The sequence below is a fragment of the Paramisgurnus dabryanus genome, chromosome 11 (genome assembly GCF_030506205.2).
Source record: "Paramisgurnus dabryanus chromosome 11, PD_genome_1.1, whole genome shotgun sequence".
Lineage (NCBI taxonomy): Eukaryota > Metazoa > Chordata > Actinopteri > Cypriniformes > Cobitidae > Paramisgurnus > Paramisgurnus dabryanus.
In genome coordinates, this window is record NC_133347.1 from 40,157,167 (window position 1) to 40,176,616 (window position 19,450).

At 38.4% G+C, this 19,450-nt stretch overlaps 1 protein-coding gene and 1 long non-coding RNA gene across 2 annotated transcripts in view; one reads left to right on the forward strand and one right to left on the reverse strand.

The window, feature by feature from the left end:
- Positions 1-19,450, forward strand: part of LOC135765263 (uncharacterized) — a 612,169-nt gene that overhangs the window by 503,254 nt on the left and 89,465 nt on the right. The gene's annotated exons all lie outside the window — the stretch shown is intronic.
- LOC141283013 (uncharacterized) lies at positions 7,931-10,789 on the reverse strand. Its single transcript, XM_073816277.1, has 2 exons — positions 10,554-10,789; positions 7,931-10,119 (listed from the first exon to the last, which is right to left on the reverse strand). Exon 2 carries the CDS (start codon positions 9,479-9,481, stop codon positions 7,931-7,933), a length of 1,551 nt encoding a protein of 516 aa, XP_073672378.1. The 5' UTR covers positions 9,482-10,119; positions 10,554-10,789.

The window sequence follows — 19,450 nt, forward strand, 5'->3', positions numbered from 1 at the left end:
TGGCATCCCATAATGATCAACCTTCAAGCCACAAGTAAAACGGTCCAACCCCCGTGTCTCTATGATGTTCTGAAGCGGAGATATAAGGCTTTGTTTATTCCGTTGCTAGGGTACTAAGTTTGGTTGCTAGGGAGAAAATTGGCATCCCATAATGATCAACCTTCAAGCCACAAGTAAAACGGTCCAACCCCCGTGTCTCTATGATGTTCTGAAGCGGAGATATAAGGCTTTGTTTATTCCGTTGCTAGGGTACTAAGTTTGGTTGCTAGGGAGAAAAATGGCATCCCATAATGATCAACCTTCAAGCCACAAGTAAAACGGTCCAACCCCCGTGTCTCTATGATGTTCTGAAGCGGAGATATAAGGCTTTGTTTATTCCGTTGCTAGGGTACTAAGTTTGGTTGCTAGGGAGAAAATTGGCATCCCATAATGATCAACCTTCAAGCCACAAGTAAAACGGTCCAACCCCCGTGTCTCTATGATGTTCTGAAGCGGAGATATAAGGCTTTGTTTATTCCGTTGCTAGGGTACTAAGTTTGGTTGCTAGGGAGAAAATTGGCATCCCATAATGATCAACCTTCAAGCCACAAGTAAAACGGTCCAACCCCCGTGTCTCTATGATGTTCTGAAGCGGAGATATAAGGCTTTGTTTATTCCGTTGCTAGGGTACTAAGTTTGGTTGCTAGGGAGAAAAATGGCATCCCATAATGATCAACCTTCAAGCCACAAGTAAAACGGTCCAACCCCCATGTCTCTACGACACTCTAAAGTAAAGATATTCCATCTGGGATGCTTTTATTCCCTTATATGGGCATGTTTCCTGCCCCATTATAAGTCAATGGGAAATTTTGGGGGCCTCTTACACCCCAGGGGTATAGCTTACACCCCATTGTGATGTATGTTCTTACAGAGCCTGTCAGCCACCTTAAATGTGGTAAGCCACAAGTTTCTACAAGTTTCTCACTCACAGCTATGACCCGTCAAAGTTTGTCTCAATGTTAAGTCAATGGAAATTTTGGGGTGTTCGAGACCCCCGTTTAGGAATTCGGAAGGTCCCATCAGTTAGAAAAGATATAGCACACTAAGTCAGACCAGTCTGAAGGTCTGTGGAAAATTTGGTGCATGTAGCTTGAAAGCTCTAGGACGAGTTAGTGTCAGAAATTTTGGGGGGAGAAAAAGAATAATAACTAGATAGTAAAGTTTGAAGACAAACTTTATGTTGGCTTGAGAAAGCGTAGCCTGAACGTTTAAAACGGTTTGACATAAGTTTAGTTTAGTAGGCTATCTGGCTGTTAGTATGTTTAAGTATGAAGGTAGCATGATTTACCATGAAGCTAGCATGATGTTAGCATGATTAGAATGAAGCTAGCTTGATGCTAGCATGATTAGCATGAAGCTAGCATGATAAGCATGAAGCTAGCATGATGCTAGCATGATTAGCATGAAGCTAGCATGATTAGCATGAAGCTAATATGATGCTAGCATGATGTTAGCATGATTAGCATGAAGCTAGCATGATGCTAGCATGATTAGCATGAAGCTAGCATGATGCTAGCATGATTAGAATGAAGCTAGCTTGATGCTAGCATGATTAACATGAAGCTAGCATGATAAGCATGGAGCTAGCATGATGCTAGCATGATTAGCATGAAGCTAGCATGATGCTAGCATGATTAGCATGATGTTAGCATGATTAGCATGATGCTAGCATGATTAGCATGAAGCTAGCATGATGCTAGCATGATTAGCATGAAGCTAGCATGATGCTAGCATGATTTGCATGAAGCTAGCATGATGCTAGCATGATTAGCATGAAGCTAGCTTGATGCTAGCATGATTAGCATGAAGTTAGCATGATGCTAGCATGATTAGCATGAAGCTAGCATGATGCTAGCATGATTAGCATGAAGCTAGCATGATTAGCATGAAGCTAGCATGATGCTAGCATGATTAGCATGAAGCTAGCATGAAGCTAGCATGATTAGCATGAAGTTAGCATGAAGCTAGCATGAAGCTAGCATGATGCTAGTATGATTAGCATGAAGCTAGCATGATGCTAGCATGATTAGCATGAAGCTAGCATGATGTTAGCATGATTAGCATGAAGCTAGCATGAAGCTAGCATGATTAGCAAGAAGCTAGCATGAAGCTAACATTTATTGCGTTGCTAGGGTACTAAGTTTGGTTTCTAGGGAGAAAATTGGCATCCCATAATGATCACCCTTCAAGCCACAAGTTAAACGGTCCAACCCCCGTGTCTCTACAATGTTCTGATGCGGAGATATAAGGCTTTGTTTATTCCGTTGCTAGGGTACTAAGTTTGGTTGCTAGGGAAAAAATTGGCATCCCATAATGATTACACTTCAAGCCACAAGAAAAATGGTCCAACCCCTGTGTCTCTACGATGTTCAGATCCAGAGATATAAGGCTTTGTTTATTATGTTGCTAGGGTCTTCATATTTTGTTGCTAGGGGCGTGGCTTAATACCTCAATAAGAATCCTAAGAGACTGATTGGATGCCTGAGTAAAATGAGCCCACCCCTATGTCTCTATGACACTCTGGTGCAAAGATATCCATCTGGGCTTTTTATAATGGTAGTCTATGGGAGATGTTGCTAGGGTACCCAAAATTGTTGCTAGGGGCGTGGCTTAATATCTCTGGGGTGATCCTAAGAGACTGATTGGATGCCTGAGTAAAATGAGCCCACCCCCATGTCTCTAAGACACTCTAAAGTGAAGATATTCCATCTGGGACGCTTTTATTCCCTTTTATGGGCATGTTTCCTGCCCCATTATAAGTCAATGGGAAATTTTGGGGGCCTCTTACACCCCAGGGGTACAGCTTACACCCCATTGTGAGGTATGTTCTTACACAGCCTGTCAGCCTCCTTAAATGTGGTAAGCCACAAGTTTCTACAAGTTTCTCACTCGCAGCTTTGACCCATCAAAGTTTGTCTCAATGTTAAGTCAATGGAAATTTTGGGGTGTTTCAGCGCCCCGTTTAGGAATTCGGAAGGTCCCATCAGTTAGAAAAGATATAGCACACCTCGTCAGATCAGACCGAAAGTCTGTCCAAAGTTTGATGGCTGTAGCTTGAAAGCTCTAGGACGAGTTAGAGTTAGAAATTTTAGTCTCAGAAGAAAAAGAATAATAATAATAATAATAATAAGTTTAAGTGCAACAACAGTATGTTGGCTTTCTCAAGCCAACATAATAAGTTTAAAAGCAATAACAATATATTGGCTTTTTCAAAGCCAACATAATAAGTTTAATAGCAATAACAATATATTGGCTTTTTCAAAGCCAACATAATAAGTTTAAAAGCAATAACAATATATTGGCTTTTTCAAAGCCAACATAATAATATCCCTGAGCAATAGTAATAGTGATGCCTTGCATAAATGCAAGCACCACTAATAATAAGTATGCAAGATAGTAATAGTGATGCTTTGCATAAATGCAAGCACCACTAATAATAAGTTTAAGTGCAACAACAGTATGTTGGCTTTCTCAAGCCAACATAATAATAATAAGTTTAAGTGCAACAACAGTATGTTGGCTTTCTCAAGCCAACATAACTATTATCTACATAAAATATTGGTAAAGAAAATCATTAAATATTGTGTTTTTTTTGTCTTGTTCTGGTTGAAGACATCTGTATCTACCTCAAAGAAGGCATGGAGAGACACATTAAAGAATATGTGGTAAGTGTATGTCAACCTACTCTATTTTTATATCTATCTATTTATGTGTATGGGTATGTGTGTGTATATAAATATCTTATGGATAACTAGATGTTTAAACAAGGTGATTATCTGTTTTCAGGTCTTTTGATGGTTTTGTGACTAATGTTCTATTATTTTACACATTTGAATCAGTCTACATAATATCAGAGTTTGTAAAACAATTTGCCTGCACATTTTTGAAAATTTCACTTTGACTGCTATTGGGACTGATGTTTTTTGTTGTTCTTCTCCAGAATTGTGAAATTGTTGAGTTGGGGATTGCACAGACAGTGGAAGTTTTGCAAAACCTACTTGGTGTCACACATGGGTGTGAAATTACTTTTTGGACTCATTTATGCACTTAAACTGAACTACCAGAAGAACCTCAGGTGCACCTTTGACCTTTCAAAAAATCCTAATGGAACTGGACTTGATACAACCAAGCAATCACTGAAAGATGCTTCAGTGAATACCTGACAGACACGCTGATGCATCCCCCTCAAAGTGGGTACATTTTTGTACATTTACAAGTTAACTTTTTAACATTAAAGGAATATTGCACTTTCATTAAACAAAAATACTGATAATTTACTGTCTGTCATCCAAGATGCTTGTCTTTTTTTGTTCAGTCGAGAAGAAATTGTTTTTTGAGAAAAACATTCCAGGATTTTTCTTAATTTAATAGACCTTATTGGACCTCAACAGTTAAGTTTCAAAGCAGCTTTAAAGGGCTCTAAACGATCCCAAACCGAGGCATAAGGGTTTAATCTATCCAAAAGATTATCATTTTTGGCAAGAAAACTTTTAAAACACAACAACTTGTCTTGCATTATCCATGTGACACACAGTGCGACATTGTGTACTACGTAATAAATGTTTACACATCACAAATGTGAAACGCACATTTGTTGACCATTTTAAATAATAAACGGACCCAAAGACATTAATTAGTATCATTTCGCATACAACAACATCTGAACGCTCCTCTTTCTCCTCGCTTGTAAACACTGGAACGGTAGTTCTGAACAAAGAAAAACATAAACATATGGGGTTAGAAAATTATCGGGATTTTTGTTTTATTAAATTGGAATATTGCTTTAACAATTTTAAAAGTTGAAAAGTTTTTGAAAAATGTAATTGATGTATATCTAACATGTAATTAGAGATGCATGAAAATTGTTAATGGCACACAGCCACTCAAAACACTAAGCCATGTGCCATTTTTTTTTTCTTACCACCCAATCATTCTAAATTATTATTATTACATCATGTCACAGATTTCTGAAAATGTTAAAGTAATGTTGTTGTCACTGATTTATGTCTACCTCGAGTTTTACAGGGTTTTTTGTATTTCTGCAGCCTGTTTGCTCAAAATGTTTGCACTTATTTGTGGAATGAGGTTGATTGTGGCTGAAATGTCTGAAACACACTTATTTATTTATTTTTGCACACAATATGAGGTGTATAAGCCATGGCTGTCATGCTAGTTGTTAGCTGCTCTTTTTTGCTGCCTTATGAGTAATGCCTTGAAGTATTAAATAAATTGATTGAATGCAAAACTAAGTGGTCTGGCTCTTCTTCTTTTTTGTGTTTTTTTGTTATAGCATATTGTGATTTAGGGTGAATGGAGGAGGAATATATAAATGTATAAATAGTTTATTAGTAAGATACTTAAATGTAATGCATTTTAAGTGAATTGGGTTTATTAATAAAGAATACATAATCCATTTTTTTATGCATTTAAAACACATTGGATTAAGTAAAACTATTACATAAATTTTACTGGTTTCATTTACATATATCTAAAAAATATCTATCATATAAAGTTTATTTGTTTTTTTTAGATTAGAAGTATGTAATCCAAATGGATGGAAATTCTACATGTAATCAAAATACATAAATCTTATGAATTAGGCCTAAATATTTTTTTGAGTGTAGGTTTAGTCACATGGTCAAGGAATAGAGAATAAAGGTCTTGGTTTTCATGAGCTCTGGGCTTTTGCCTTTTGGCATTTGCCATTTGCTTTCTGCCCTCTGCTTTTCTTCTTTACCTGAGTTCTTGGGTTTAGGCCTTTAGGCCAAGATTCCAGTTCTTAATGGTGATTCTCTTTCTTCTAAACTTTATTTCTTTCTCTGTTCTCTATCTTATCAGGTAATATCTCACATACATTGGAAACAGTCAATTGTTTGTATTAAGTACCATTTCATGCATTTGTCACAGGTAGGGGTGGACCCAGGTGTAAATAACGTCACGCCCCTTTCTCCACCTCGAGGAGATTCCCAAAGCCACCCAAATGACCGGACACACAAGGTAAGCATAATTTAAAAATGTACTTTATTTAAGTTACTTAAAAAAGATAAATAGGGAAGGGAAAAACGGGGAACTTAAAATAATGGCCACTCTAGGCTCTCCTCCACCACCAACTGGATCTTCACACAGTCCCTTCTCCTAGTGTTCATTCTCGTTCTCCTCTCCCTCCACAGGTGGCCGCTAGGACACAAAGACACTGTTACTGAGACTTCGAGTATTTCTCACCGGCTCTGCTGTTTACAGCTCTCTGGGTAGGTATGGTTTCCTCCGTAGGTCAGCAGAGGGGCGAAGGTCACACACCACCTCACCGGGTCGAGCGCTGCCCTATCTCCACTGCCCGTAGGGCGATCGAATCCTGGACAGGGGCGCCCCTTTGTAGAGACCGCGGGGGCGGCGGACCCTTTCGCCTCTGACTCTGCGACAAAGACAGACACAGGTAAGTTTACACCACGAATATTTCCAATATTTTACTCACAGTCACTGACAGCTCTTGGTCTGCGTCCCTTCGTACTCCGAAGCAGCACACTGCGTATGGTAGCAGTAATTTCTGAGGTCGTTAGCCTCTCCGTCCTCTGCCCAGTAGAAGAAATGGATGAGGCGGGGCTTCGTCTAACAAGACACACAGCAACCCACAGCAAATACACAGCACCACTCCAACGTGAAAAGCTTATTAATTGCAAAGTCTCACTCACCACACTATAAGTGCAACACAACAAGGGAAGCGCCCGGTGTCCTCCACTGCGCTTGGGCTGAGATAGGGGCGATGGAAAATACGACCAAAATAAAGTCTCGTTGCTGTGGCTGTTTGGATTTACACTTCTAACGGCTCGCCCACCACACTATTGTAGGGGTAGGGCCGCCTTCCTTCTTCTGGAGGTTTTCCAAAACGATTTCACAGGTTAATTGCTGCAAGTAGCTCCACACCAAAATATATACTCACAGCGGATAGCCTTTGTTTACGTTGTACAACAAAGTCAATTTCCTTCCTGCTTTGCCCCTTCAAAAGTGCTGGTTAGATCACAGTTCCGTTTTACCCATAGGATTTTCCGTTTACTCTAGCAGGTCCACCGCAGACTTCAACGAGAGAGAGAGAAATGGAGAGAGGAATATAGACAGCCACCACGTCTAGCAACGAGCACAGCTCCGTTCCTCAGCACACACTACGACCCAACTTGTCAGCACAATGCTCTCTTCGGGGTGCTCCTTTTCTCCACCACGTATCGCCTTTCTTTCGCCCAGGCAGCTCCTGTCTTCTCTCCGCGCGCTCCGAGCGCAGCCCGGATCAACAGAGCCTGCGGGCTCTTCAAAAGGTACGTTTGTACTGTTCCTGCCCTAGGCAGAGGAGCTCTCCCCGCGTCGATCCCCCTCTCGTGCCCGAACTCCCGAACTGTGATTTAGCTGCCCTTTTTATACTCCCCCATGTACTCCAGTTGTCCAATTATCCGGCGAGCTCTTTAACTATGCACAGCTGTGAACAATCGGCTGATTACAGCCTTCGCGACGCTGCCGGATGTCCGGTGTTTCTGTTCTCCGGTCTGGACGGAAACATCCGGGCGGAACCAAACTTTCCCAACTTTTGGTTCCGCCCCGAAAAGATCGTCACCTTGTGACACATTTATAGTGTAACCATTTCATTTGTAACTTTAAGTCAGTACTGTTATTAAACCTTTTAATTTACAAATCTGTTGTTTAGTTTTGATTTAGTGATAATACTTAAACGCTACATATTGCAATTCAATATATTTATATTCTAGCAATGCTCTCCCACATATTTTGCTATTATAACTGCACTTATTTCCGTCGTTGGTATAGGTTGCAGAAGGGTGAAAATCGACCAGAAATACACAGTTTTATAATATCTTGCTGTTAACATTTCTCAGTCATTTTGGCGTTCCTACAGACTGAACCACTGTAGTGAATCCACCCTTACAGTTCTCTCCGATCCGTCATCTTGGATGGCATATGCAGTCATATGGTGCTCTCCATTCCTAAGAATCACCTTACTGATCTTCAAAAGAACCTTACGGCTGGCCGGAGGCTTCCGAATGAGAAGATGCTCCTTGGTCGTATTAAGAAGACAGGAGTTCGCTGTAGTAACAGCAGCTTCATTTGACACGGTCCTTGAGTTCTCAGAAACTTTCACTGTAATGTCATGAAGAACTAGTAAATGACGGCTATTACACTGCTTGCAGCGCATTTTTAAGCTGCATTCTGCTGCGTGATGGTTTCTGCCACAGCGCCAACACCGGTTGTTCTCTTTGATCCAGCTACGTTTTTGATCTGTAGTGAGCTGCTTGAAATTGGCACAGTTATTCAAGAAGTGTTTAGTGTGATCGCAGTAAGGGCAGTACGGCTTTGGAGCAGCTTTCTCTGTAGAAGATAGTGTTGTTGTGTCAACCATTGCCTTTTCAGTGTTAAGTAGGATGTTAGCATTCTTGCTCGACAACTTGTGGTCTTTGAACACTTGTTGTGTCCGTGGAGCAGGCCCTCTGCGCTGATTGATTACAAACCTTGAAGTGTCATCCTGTACTTGGATCTCATACTCCAGCCATTCAGATAAATCCAAGAGGGTTGGAATGGGCACATGTTGTGGATGTATAAATCGACGGAAACTGGATCTGAAATCATGTGGTAATTTTCCCAACAGTCTGGAGACATGTGAGCCACACTGCAGTTCGTTAGTACCTTTGCTTCCAAGTTGGGTCAGCATAACGAGAGACCGGACTTTTAGCGCAAACATTCTGAAGGCTTTAATGTCCCCGCTGTTAATATTTGGGCCATCCATTAGTTCTGCTATTCTTTGTAATGCAAGCTGGTGGGGCTGGCCATACTGCTGATCTAGCGCAGCCATTGTTCTGGTGAAGGGGTACTGAGAGTGGCAATATGAATCAGCGATCAGTAATGCCTCTTCTAGTTTGAGATGATCTGTTAAAATCTGAAATTTAAACATCTCTGTGGCATTTGCAGGAAGGGTGTTCTCTAGAGCAATCTTCAGCCTTGAAAATTCTTGTGGATTTGGATGTACTAGGTCTGGTATGGTTGGAGTAGGACCTTTGTACATTGACACCTGTTCGACAGGAGGTACTTGGCTTTGTGGGCTTTGAGTCACTTGGCGGCGCCACATAGAAGTGCAAGGACCATATGTAGAATGCTCTGGCTGATATGGGGAATAATTGCGTCCATGACAGCTTTCCTCCTCTTTAGGAACATCCCAACCGGTTAGATGAGCCTCTGGGGTTTGATAGACCAAGTCATCTTTTTCTTTAGCGCCCAATTGAGAATACGCAGAAGAGAGTCTGAAACGTGGTGCTGGCACAGGCCTGAATTCTCTTCCAGCAGTCTGTGTATTGCGTGGAGCAGGAATAGGTTGGTGTGCAGATGTAGCAGATAAAGGAGGTTGGGCTACGGGCCTCTGTTGTTCGACCTGAATCTGTAGTTGTTGCATCTGCCGCTTTAGTTGAGAGAGCTCTTCAGCATACTGCCTATTTGTCTGTTGCAATATTTATTTTTGCTGTTGAATCATCTGCATAGAGTGGGACATGTACTCATTTGACTGACTAATATCCCTTTTCCATTGTTTAAGTATGCCTGTTTCAGACCTACTTTGCTCAGTGTCAGACCACTCATCTGAACTAAGATGTTTTCCGTCTGGAGTCTGCAGTACACTAAGTGCTGTTGCACCCTTCTGTTCATCTTCATCATCTGGACGATTGGAGGGCATCTGAGTGTGTGGTGACATGGGTACATAATGTAACGTAGGAATGACGAAGCCTGTGAGATCATAATCTTCATATCGGACGGGAAGGGCTTTCTTCCTTCTGACACGCCCGGCTGGCTCTTTCTCTGCATGTATTGACATCTTATAGCCTGCAGTAAGTCTCTATCCGGCTCGAAGGACCATGAAATAATGCTTGGATAGATGTTCACTTTTAGAATAATATCTGGTTTAATTGAAACCCACCACAGGGTGTCTGGTAAGAGACTTAGTCGATTGATGTCTTATTTGGGAGTAACCCGTTTAATTGTCACCACACAACTCAAGCTTTGGATGAGCATCCATACACGTGTATATATGTGGTCTTTCTATAAACACAGAAAATGCACATTAACATAGGTTTGTGAATAATATGAATGTAACAAAGCTGGCTACTATATAATTTAAATAGTAAACACTGAACAGTGACATTATGCACCTTTACAAAAGCTAGCAGGTGGTTTAACAGCGGTACGTTGTCTGGGCATGTACCATGCATATACGCATGCGTTTTTTACTCTGACACATAGAACGCTTTAAATCCAGATGTTTAACAATATAATTACACAACGACATAAATAAGTAGAGATGACGATGGCATAAGTGAAATATAAGTGTAACAGAAAGAAATGACCACGTAAAACCGTTAAATAATAATTATTAAGCTTAACAAACCAATTCACGTTATGATGACAAATATAATAAGAAAAGTCAAACGGAACACAGGATTGGTCATTACCGAAGTCAAATAAGATGCACTTACTTTGCATTTACGCACAAACACCCATAATATGAAAGAATTGTCCTTAAAGCAACAGCAAAAAGTTAGAGTCTGTAGCGATCTGGCTCAACTCAACACTGAGCTCTGTGGGCGGGATGCTCGCCTGCACATAGATCGCGGTGTTGATTGGCTGCTGTGCTGGATGTTGTACGTCAATCTCGGCAAGAAAAGAGATCTTATTAGCGAACTGCCATAATAACTATATAACAATTAACAGCCTTTTTAACAGTCTGGTTTTATTTTCGTAGTAAACGGACGTGATATTTACGTTTTATTCCAACGTTATAATTAAGTTATTTTAACACCTAAATAAAACGTCTCAAAAATGGTTCATTTTGGTCTGGTTTTGTTTTCGTAGTAAACAGACGTGATATTTACGTTTTTTTACTACCTAAAAAAACGTTCTAATTAGGTGTCTTTACAACGTATTAAAAACGTATTTTTTTGGTTACATTGTTTTTTTTAAATTTAGGGTGACGTTTTTAAAACGTTGTGCTGCAACATTACCTAATTACAACCAAAATACAACGTTGTGAAACGTTGTAAAAACGTTTTGTGTTTGCTGGGATGTGACACTGAAGACTAACACTAAACACTAAAGGGATTCCTAAGTGGAATATTCAGTTTAGTTCAACTTTACATTTCACAATTTCTTGCAGAAGTCCATAAACTGAAAGATTTACCGATTCAAATCGAATCGTTAGATTTGACTGATTCAATAAATAATTTATTAAATAGATGTGGTAGAATGTTTTCCTATTGCACATAGCAGCCGTACTAGTGTCTCGGTTTTTGCTTGCTGGGTTGACATAATTTGACAAAAACTTGAAGAAATTTACAAAATGCGTAGAATGATGATATTTGCATGCATGAAGCAAAGCACTGCGATCAAAGAAGTCTGAATGTGAAATGGCTAATAATCGCATTTTTCAATTTTAGTTGTGCATTTTTTAAATGTATAATGAAGGTGCAAAAAGTCATAAACAAAAATCTGAAAATACATCAATATTTGTAATAGGATGTTCTAAATACAGTTCGAATTCAAATTTTGAAATTTAATATTGCATTTTAAAAATACAACAACCTTTTATATTTTATTTTTCATGGTTTATAAAGGAAAAATTAATGGACGCAAAAGTACACAGACCCGTGAGCAAGATTTTTTCTATATTTGGGACTTACAGGGTTAAAATAATAGGTTAATCATTTAGGACGATGCACCTCTCAGAAAACATACAAGTAACAATCATTTTAGATGTTTAATTAGAATATTGGGATCAGACAAGGGATTAATGTAGGCTACTTATTTTTTTATGAAAACTTCCCACTCATTTAGACAGCAGGGGTCACATACAATATGGAACTGTGCTGACAGACACAATAAACGCTTATAGGTGATGTACAGTATTGTCTGTGCTCTCAAGTTTGTTATTTTAACGCTACAATACAGTGATGCATAGCACATATAGGCACAAGCTGTATAGGGCTTTGAAAATCTTAGTATAGTTTTCCACTTCAAGTTGAATCAAGTTATTTGTCTTTTGATTTACATTTTGTATTATTGTTTTAGTAGAATTGTTAATATCCTAGATATTTCCAGTTATTTATGTTATAATTATAATAAAAAGCAAACATGCATTTAAAATGCAATTTTCATGTAATTTGACAAACTACAAAACCCACGCACTTCTGGTTCCATCCCACAAATAAAGATACAAATAATTTTGAGATTGTTACAGATACAGATATTGACAGACCGCTGCACACCTTTACATCTTTATTTATCCATGACAGTCAGCACAAAAACACATTCAGCAAAATATTGCTTAACTAGCAGTATTGACCAAAAGTCCTTCATTTTATGCCCCAGAAGGGAAACGTATTAATAATAGGTTGCTTAATAAAGCCAATGTTTATTAAATAAAAACCTTTTTACATTTCGTAATAGGTTAATTGTGTAAAATTTGCTACAAAAAAACCCCAAAAAAACCCACACACCGCCAAAGAAATTGACCACATCATCCCCCTTGAAATTTATTTACAATAAGACCACTGAGTACAGTCAAAACAAATAAAAAATAAATAAACAATAAAATCTGAGTTCTCTTAACATGCACCAATCTATAATTCAGTGACATTCTATCATTCATTCACTTATTCATTATGTTTCCATTGGTAACATTAAAACAAGAAAGAAGATGGCAGAGTAAATGCTGAAGCTATCATAAATAATGACTCCAACAGTGAAGAGGAAGATTATCAAGTGGACAATGACACTAGCCAGTCGTTTGCTGACATTCAAGTGGTAAATACATAATTATACATACAGCACACATTTTTCCTTTGGATAAATAGATGTGTACCCTTTTCATTCCTTGGTATAATTTCAAGTCATATTTTCATATGTTAACCTAAAGAATGACAAAGAACTGTCAGATTCTGAAGAGAATATGCTTGATACTGAAGATGAAAGCAATGTGGACAGTGACAACTTGATGGAGGACAGTACTAGTGGAGAAAAAGCATCTGAATTATCAGTGGTATGTAGTAATTGGTTCAGTGACACAGACATACACTATATGGGTTTTCACACTGCGTTTAACCCTGGGTTATCTTCATTCTAAACCCCGCTTTTAACCCTGGATTAAGGAGCGTTTCACACCTGTAATTTGAAAGCGGTGTTAGCACCGCTTTTTACCCAGGGTTATGAAACCCTGCTCCAGAGCAGGGTTAGCACCGCATTTGTGGTGTTAACCCTGCATTGCGGTGCCAAACGCATGCAGTGTGAAACGAAGCAGGGTTAGAATGTTATGACCCTAATTAAATACAGCTGAAGTAGCTAATCAAGGTGTTCAGGGTTGCTTGATAATTACAGACAGGTGTGTTGGAGCTGGGTTGGAGACTCATGACCCAGGGTTTAGGAATGCACAGTGTGAAGCGTCAAATTATGAATACCCAGGGTTATCTCTTAACCCCTGGTTAAGTTTGAACAGTGTGAAACATGCAAAAAATAACCCAGGATTCCGTTAACCCTGCTTTCAGAATAACCCAGGGTTAACAATTTCAGGTGTGAAAAGCCCTTATGTCTTTTAGTGTAATAATTCACATAAAGGAGCTAATTAGATAAAATTAGTGATTGTGTACTCTAGTGAAAAACAAATGTAGCAAAATGTATTTGAAATGCATTTATTTTATCCGTAGTATCTAAATATTCTAAACTGTTACACTTAAAGTTTTGGAACAACTACTTTTGTGATGCAGTTTAGTTATTGTTGAAGTGTAACAAAAAAGTTCCATATTTATAGTATATTTAATTGTGCTATGATTGAGCTATTTCAAGTATACGTACACTTTAAATATATTGCATTTAAAGACTGATGTTATACAGAGATCATACTGCAATTACTTTTTTCCCTTAAATGATCGTTTAGTGGCATAATTGAGGAAGCATGTCAATTTGTGTGGGACATTCTAATGTCAGACTCCACCTAACTAAAATTCTGTGCATTGTATAATCCAGGTTAAATATTTTTAAAAATATGCTTAAAAGAAAGAAAGAAAGAAAGAGAAAGCTGGACTAATATTCTTGATCATTCTGTTGTTGCTCACATTTTTAAATCTTTCTCTTTTTTCTCTCTCCTTATAGGGAATTGAAGATACAGTTACTGGTGATAAGCCCTTGTATCCTGGTGCACCTCTTTCAAAAGGAGAAAGTGTATTGATGTTGATGTCCTATCTCTTACGCCATAATTTAACAGGCCTTGGTCTTAGAGCAGATTGTCCCTCTCAGTGTGACTCTTGCAATACAGAATTTGATGCCAATACAAACTTAAAGAATGGATTCTATTTTCTAGTGTTGCCCCTGCGTGCACAGATTCAACAACTTTTGCAAGAACGTCCCCTTGGAATTATAAGGTTCTATCTGCGTTCTGAGCAGTTTTGAGATATTGAGCTTCAAAGTTTTTGCATTACATATAGGAAAACTTACATGGGGAAGAAGTTCTTTCAAACATGAAAATAACAGGGACCCTACATGCATTCTAAATATACAATATCAAAATCCTCTCAAATTTCTAAATGTGATTTTTTGGAAGGGGTCAAATGCAGATAGAACCTTCTAATTCTAAAACAACACTTTTCGCTAAGAATTATAAGTAAGCAATAAGGTACGAGAGGCTGTGCTGTATCGTGAATAAGTAATGGCTGAAGGGCGTTGTTAGGCACGACGCGAAGCGGAGTGCCTGCAACCCCTTCAGCCGTTACTTATTCACGATACAGCACTTGCCTCGAGTACCTTATTGCTTTTATAAAACGGTTACCACACAATATTAAAGTAAAAAAAATTTGTGCAACTTTCATGAAGTTAAATCAATGAAAGCATTCCTTCCGCTAGAAAAAATAGTCCCTGACTGCGAACAACAACATGAAAGCTTAAATAAAAACAACAAACTGTTCTCAGACTTTGTCTCATTATATGTTTATGTGTTGCTAAGGGTGTTGCTAAGGGCGCAGTGATATTAAATAGAACTGTTGGGTGAAGCGGTCATAGCAGTGTTTTATTATGAATAAAGCACACCTATTGACCAATCAGAATCAAGGATTGGAACTAACCGTTTTATAAGGTTCTATCTGCCAAAACACTATTTAAATATTAAATATAAAATTAATGTTGTAACAATTTTTTAACATGTGTTAGAAAGTAACATTTTAATCCTTTCTATGACATTTTATATTTTTATTTTAGCACTTTTATCTCTAAAAGTCTGATTTTACATTGCTCCTTTACATTGCTTCTTCCCTCTTCTGCCCCAGTTTCTCTACCATCCTCCTGTATATGTCGGGTTCATTACAAAATAGACAATTTTGTTTTAGCATGTTATTCCATTCATTACTGAAAAATCCAGCTAAGACCAGCATAAACTGGTTTGAGCTGGTCTCAAAACTTGGTTTTAGCAGGTCTCCCAGCTTGGTTTTAGCAGGTATTGCTGGTGTAGTAAGCTGGTCTAGCTGTGTTTTGGTCACTTTTTAAGCTGGTCTAGCTGGACTTAGCTACTGCCACCTTAAACCAGCTAAAACCAGCTACCAGCATGCTGGTCTTTGCTGGATTTTTCAGTAGGATTGAGCAGCTACAGGCTACAATCATTCTGAAATCATTTTAATACTGAGGTAACTGCTTTAACAATCTTTCACTTGTTTACATTTTGACATAACAATCATAACTTACTGTAAACACACTTTTTTGGGTAGAATAGGTTAGTTCGTTTTTTCTGTATTTTTTATCTTAGTGCTTGCCTCTTAATATCAGGAACTAAGAAGCTAGCACTGCTGGCTAGTGTGGTGTCTAACTATGAAAACAATCTCCTCAGCAAGACCTAAAAATAAGACTGCCCCTACTGAAAAATCCAGCAAAGACCAGCATAAGCTGGTAGCTGGTTTTAGCTGGTTTGAGGAGGCAGTAGCTGGTGTAAGCTGGTCCAACCAGCCTGGCAAAGCTGGTCAAGCTGGTGGGTCAGCTGGTCTTCCAGCATGACCAGATAAGTCCAGCTAGACCAACTTAAGTGACCAAAACACAGCTAAACCAGCTTAAAAAGTGACCAAAACACAGCTAGACCAGCTTAAAAAGTGACCAAAACACAGCTAGACCAGCTTAAAAAGTGACCAAAACACAGCTAGACCAGCTAAAAAAAGTGGCCAAAACACAGCTAGACCAGCTTAAAAAGTGACCAAAACACAGCTAGACCAGCTTAAAAAGTGACCAAAACACAGCTAGACCAGCTTAAAAAAATGACCAAAACACAGCTAGACCAGCTTAAAAAGTGGCCAAAACACAGCTAGACCAGCTTAAAAAATGACCAAAACACAGCTAGACCAGCTTAAAAAGTGACCAAAACACAGCTAGACCAGCTTAAAAAGTGACCAAAACACAGCTAGACCAGCTTGCTATACCAGCAATACCAGCAAAAACCAAGCTGGGAGACAAGCTAAAACCATCACCCCAGCTTAAGCTGGATTTTACAGTAGGGTGAACTTGCCTAAAATTCGGGCTGTTGATCTTAAGGTTTCTTAAAAACTTTGCGTTGCGTGCCATAATCCTCACAGATATTGTGTGTCTGTGATTTTTCCTGTCCTCAAGGACAAAGCCGGCAACACCACATTTAGGGACAGTTTCACAGACAGGTATTAGACTAGTCCTAGAATAAAATAAATGTAAGAGCTGTCAAAACTGAAAACAACTTGCACTGACATATCTTAAAATACATCAGTGCCCTTTGTTTAGCCTCAAAATGCACACAAGTAATACTTTTAGTAAGGCATGTTTGTTAAATATTTTCTAATGAAACTAAGTTCTAGTTCTGGCTTAAGCTAATCCCTGTCTGAGAAACCACCCCATAAAGTTGATCCTGATTGGTCCCCTTCTGTGCATTCGAAGTGCTGATTAGCTCACGCAGATAGAACCTTATAGAGCCAAGTTAGAGTTCGATTTTGTAGATAGAACCTTTTTGTTTTTTTAAATAAAACGTCCCAAAATGTAAAAAACTTAAAATAAAACATCACATATTGTAAATAAGTTGTCACAGAGTAAGAATATGTGAATAACTCAATTTTGACAAAAATGTCAGATAGAACCTTATAATTCCAAGGGGACGAGAATATGGTGTCAATCTTAATGAAAAAACTAGAACCTTTGGGGTTATCTCAGACATACAGTCTGGTGAAGAGTATCAACAGTTATGTGACAGAGGAGTTCTTGGAAAAGATGATTTAACTCTAATTTGGAATTGTGATGGTGCACCAGTGTTCAAAAGCTCTAAATTCTGCATTTGCTCAATTCAGTGTCAGGTAATTGAACTGGAACCAAAAGAGAGGACATTTTAATGTCAGCATTATGGTTCGGGGCAAGTAAACCATCTATGTTAACATTACTAACACCATTTGTTAAAGAAGCCTTATTATTAGAGACTGAAGGTGTTGACTGGCAAGATACGCAGGGAAATTCCCATGTTTCTAAAGTGTTTGTAGTGGTTTGTAGCTCTGATTCGATGGCTCGTCCGATGCTTCGTAACACAAAGCAATTTAATGGTTTTTATGGTTGTGACTTTTGTTATCACAAAGGTGGTAAATCCTATCAATATGATCAACCTGAACCCCCACTTCGAAATGAAAGAGATCATTTTAGTCATGCAATGTCAGCTTCATATAACGAGCCAGTGTTTGGAGTCAAAGGGCCATTTCCTTTAATGAAGCTTAGTCATTTCCAAATGATAAATGGTTTCATTCCTGAATATCAACACAATGTGTGCTTTGGAGTCACTCGACAACTGTCCGCATTGTGGTTTGATTCAGCAAACAGTGAAGCCACCTGGTACATTGGTAAACAGATAGAAGAGGTTGATATGCGGCTTGCAAAAATAAAAACCCCTGTTGAGATAACTAGGACGACAAGGTCAGTGAATGAAAGGAAGTTCTGGAAAGCTTCAGAATGGAGAGCATTTCTCCTTTTCTATGCTCTTCCTGTATTGAAAGGCATACTACCTGGGAGATTTTGGAATCATTTGTTTCTATTGGTGTTTGGTATATATACATTACTGCAGGATAAGATCAAGATTAGAAGCATCTTGTTGTCAGAACTGGCTCTTAAAAAATTTGTCATTGAATTTCAAAGAATTTATGGGAAAACCCACATGACTTTCAACATACATTTGCTCACACATGTTGCACAAAGTGTGAAACATTGGGGACCATTATGGGCCACGTCAGCCTTTCCATTTGAATCAAATATGGGCACTCTAATGAAGAATTTTAATGGAACACAGAATGTCTCTTCACAAATAACTAGAAAATTTCTGTTGTGGAGAGAATTGCCAAAAAAGACCAAACATGCAAGTGCAAAGGTTCAGTCATTTGTTAAAGAACTATTAAGCAAATAACAGATAAATGTGAAATATTAAATGACAATGTCAGGGTTTTTGGCCGTCCCCCAATGCAGGATAGCGTCACAAATGCATATAGGCTTGCCATTGTTAAGCTATGTGGAAATGTAAGTAACTGCTTCTAGTCCTACAAACGTTTCTTCGTTAATGGAGTTCTATATCACACTCAAAAATATGATCGACTTAAGAAGAGATACAACAGTGCTGTATACTTGAAGGATGGTACATTCGCTTTAATTAATGACTTAGTCATTTTTAAACAAATATGTGTGCATCAAAGCCCTGCATATTGTGAATGTACCAAAAACTGCTGTGCTTTAGTTGAGGTACTTGTTAAATCTAGCAGGCCTTTATGTAAAGATACACAAATAAATGTACAGAGTACTTTTGTGCATGAGGTTAGGAAGACTGGAGCCATCAGTGCCATCTGGCCATCTGGCCATCTGGCCATACGAATGAAATGTGTTGTTGTTGAAACAGTTGACAATTTGTACATTACACCTTTGCCAAATCCATATGAACGGGACTAAAAAAGTCATTAGTCATATTAACCAGTAATGTGTTATGTATTTATGTTACACTTGCTCCTTTTCCTGTTTGGCTTGATGTTTTGTAATGAGATTTTTGTTTGTTAAATTTTATGTGCTGGTATGGCTTATTAAAGAAACCAGTATGAATCAAGTCTGTTACAATACTGTTACATCTTGAAAGATTGACCAATAAAAAAGTTTCTGTGTGGGTTATTATTGCTTTGAACAAAGCAGATCAGCTTCAGTAATGTAATATTATGACAAAAAATATGTATTAGGCCACTCAATCAAAAGTGTAAAAAAAGTAAAAGCCAAGTATACATAATTATAATTTTATGTATATGTCAGTAAACAAATATACTTAGACATTTCTGTGAGTATAGGTCAAGTATACTTCAGTGCAATTTTAAGTATATTT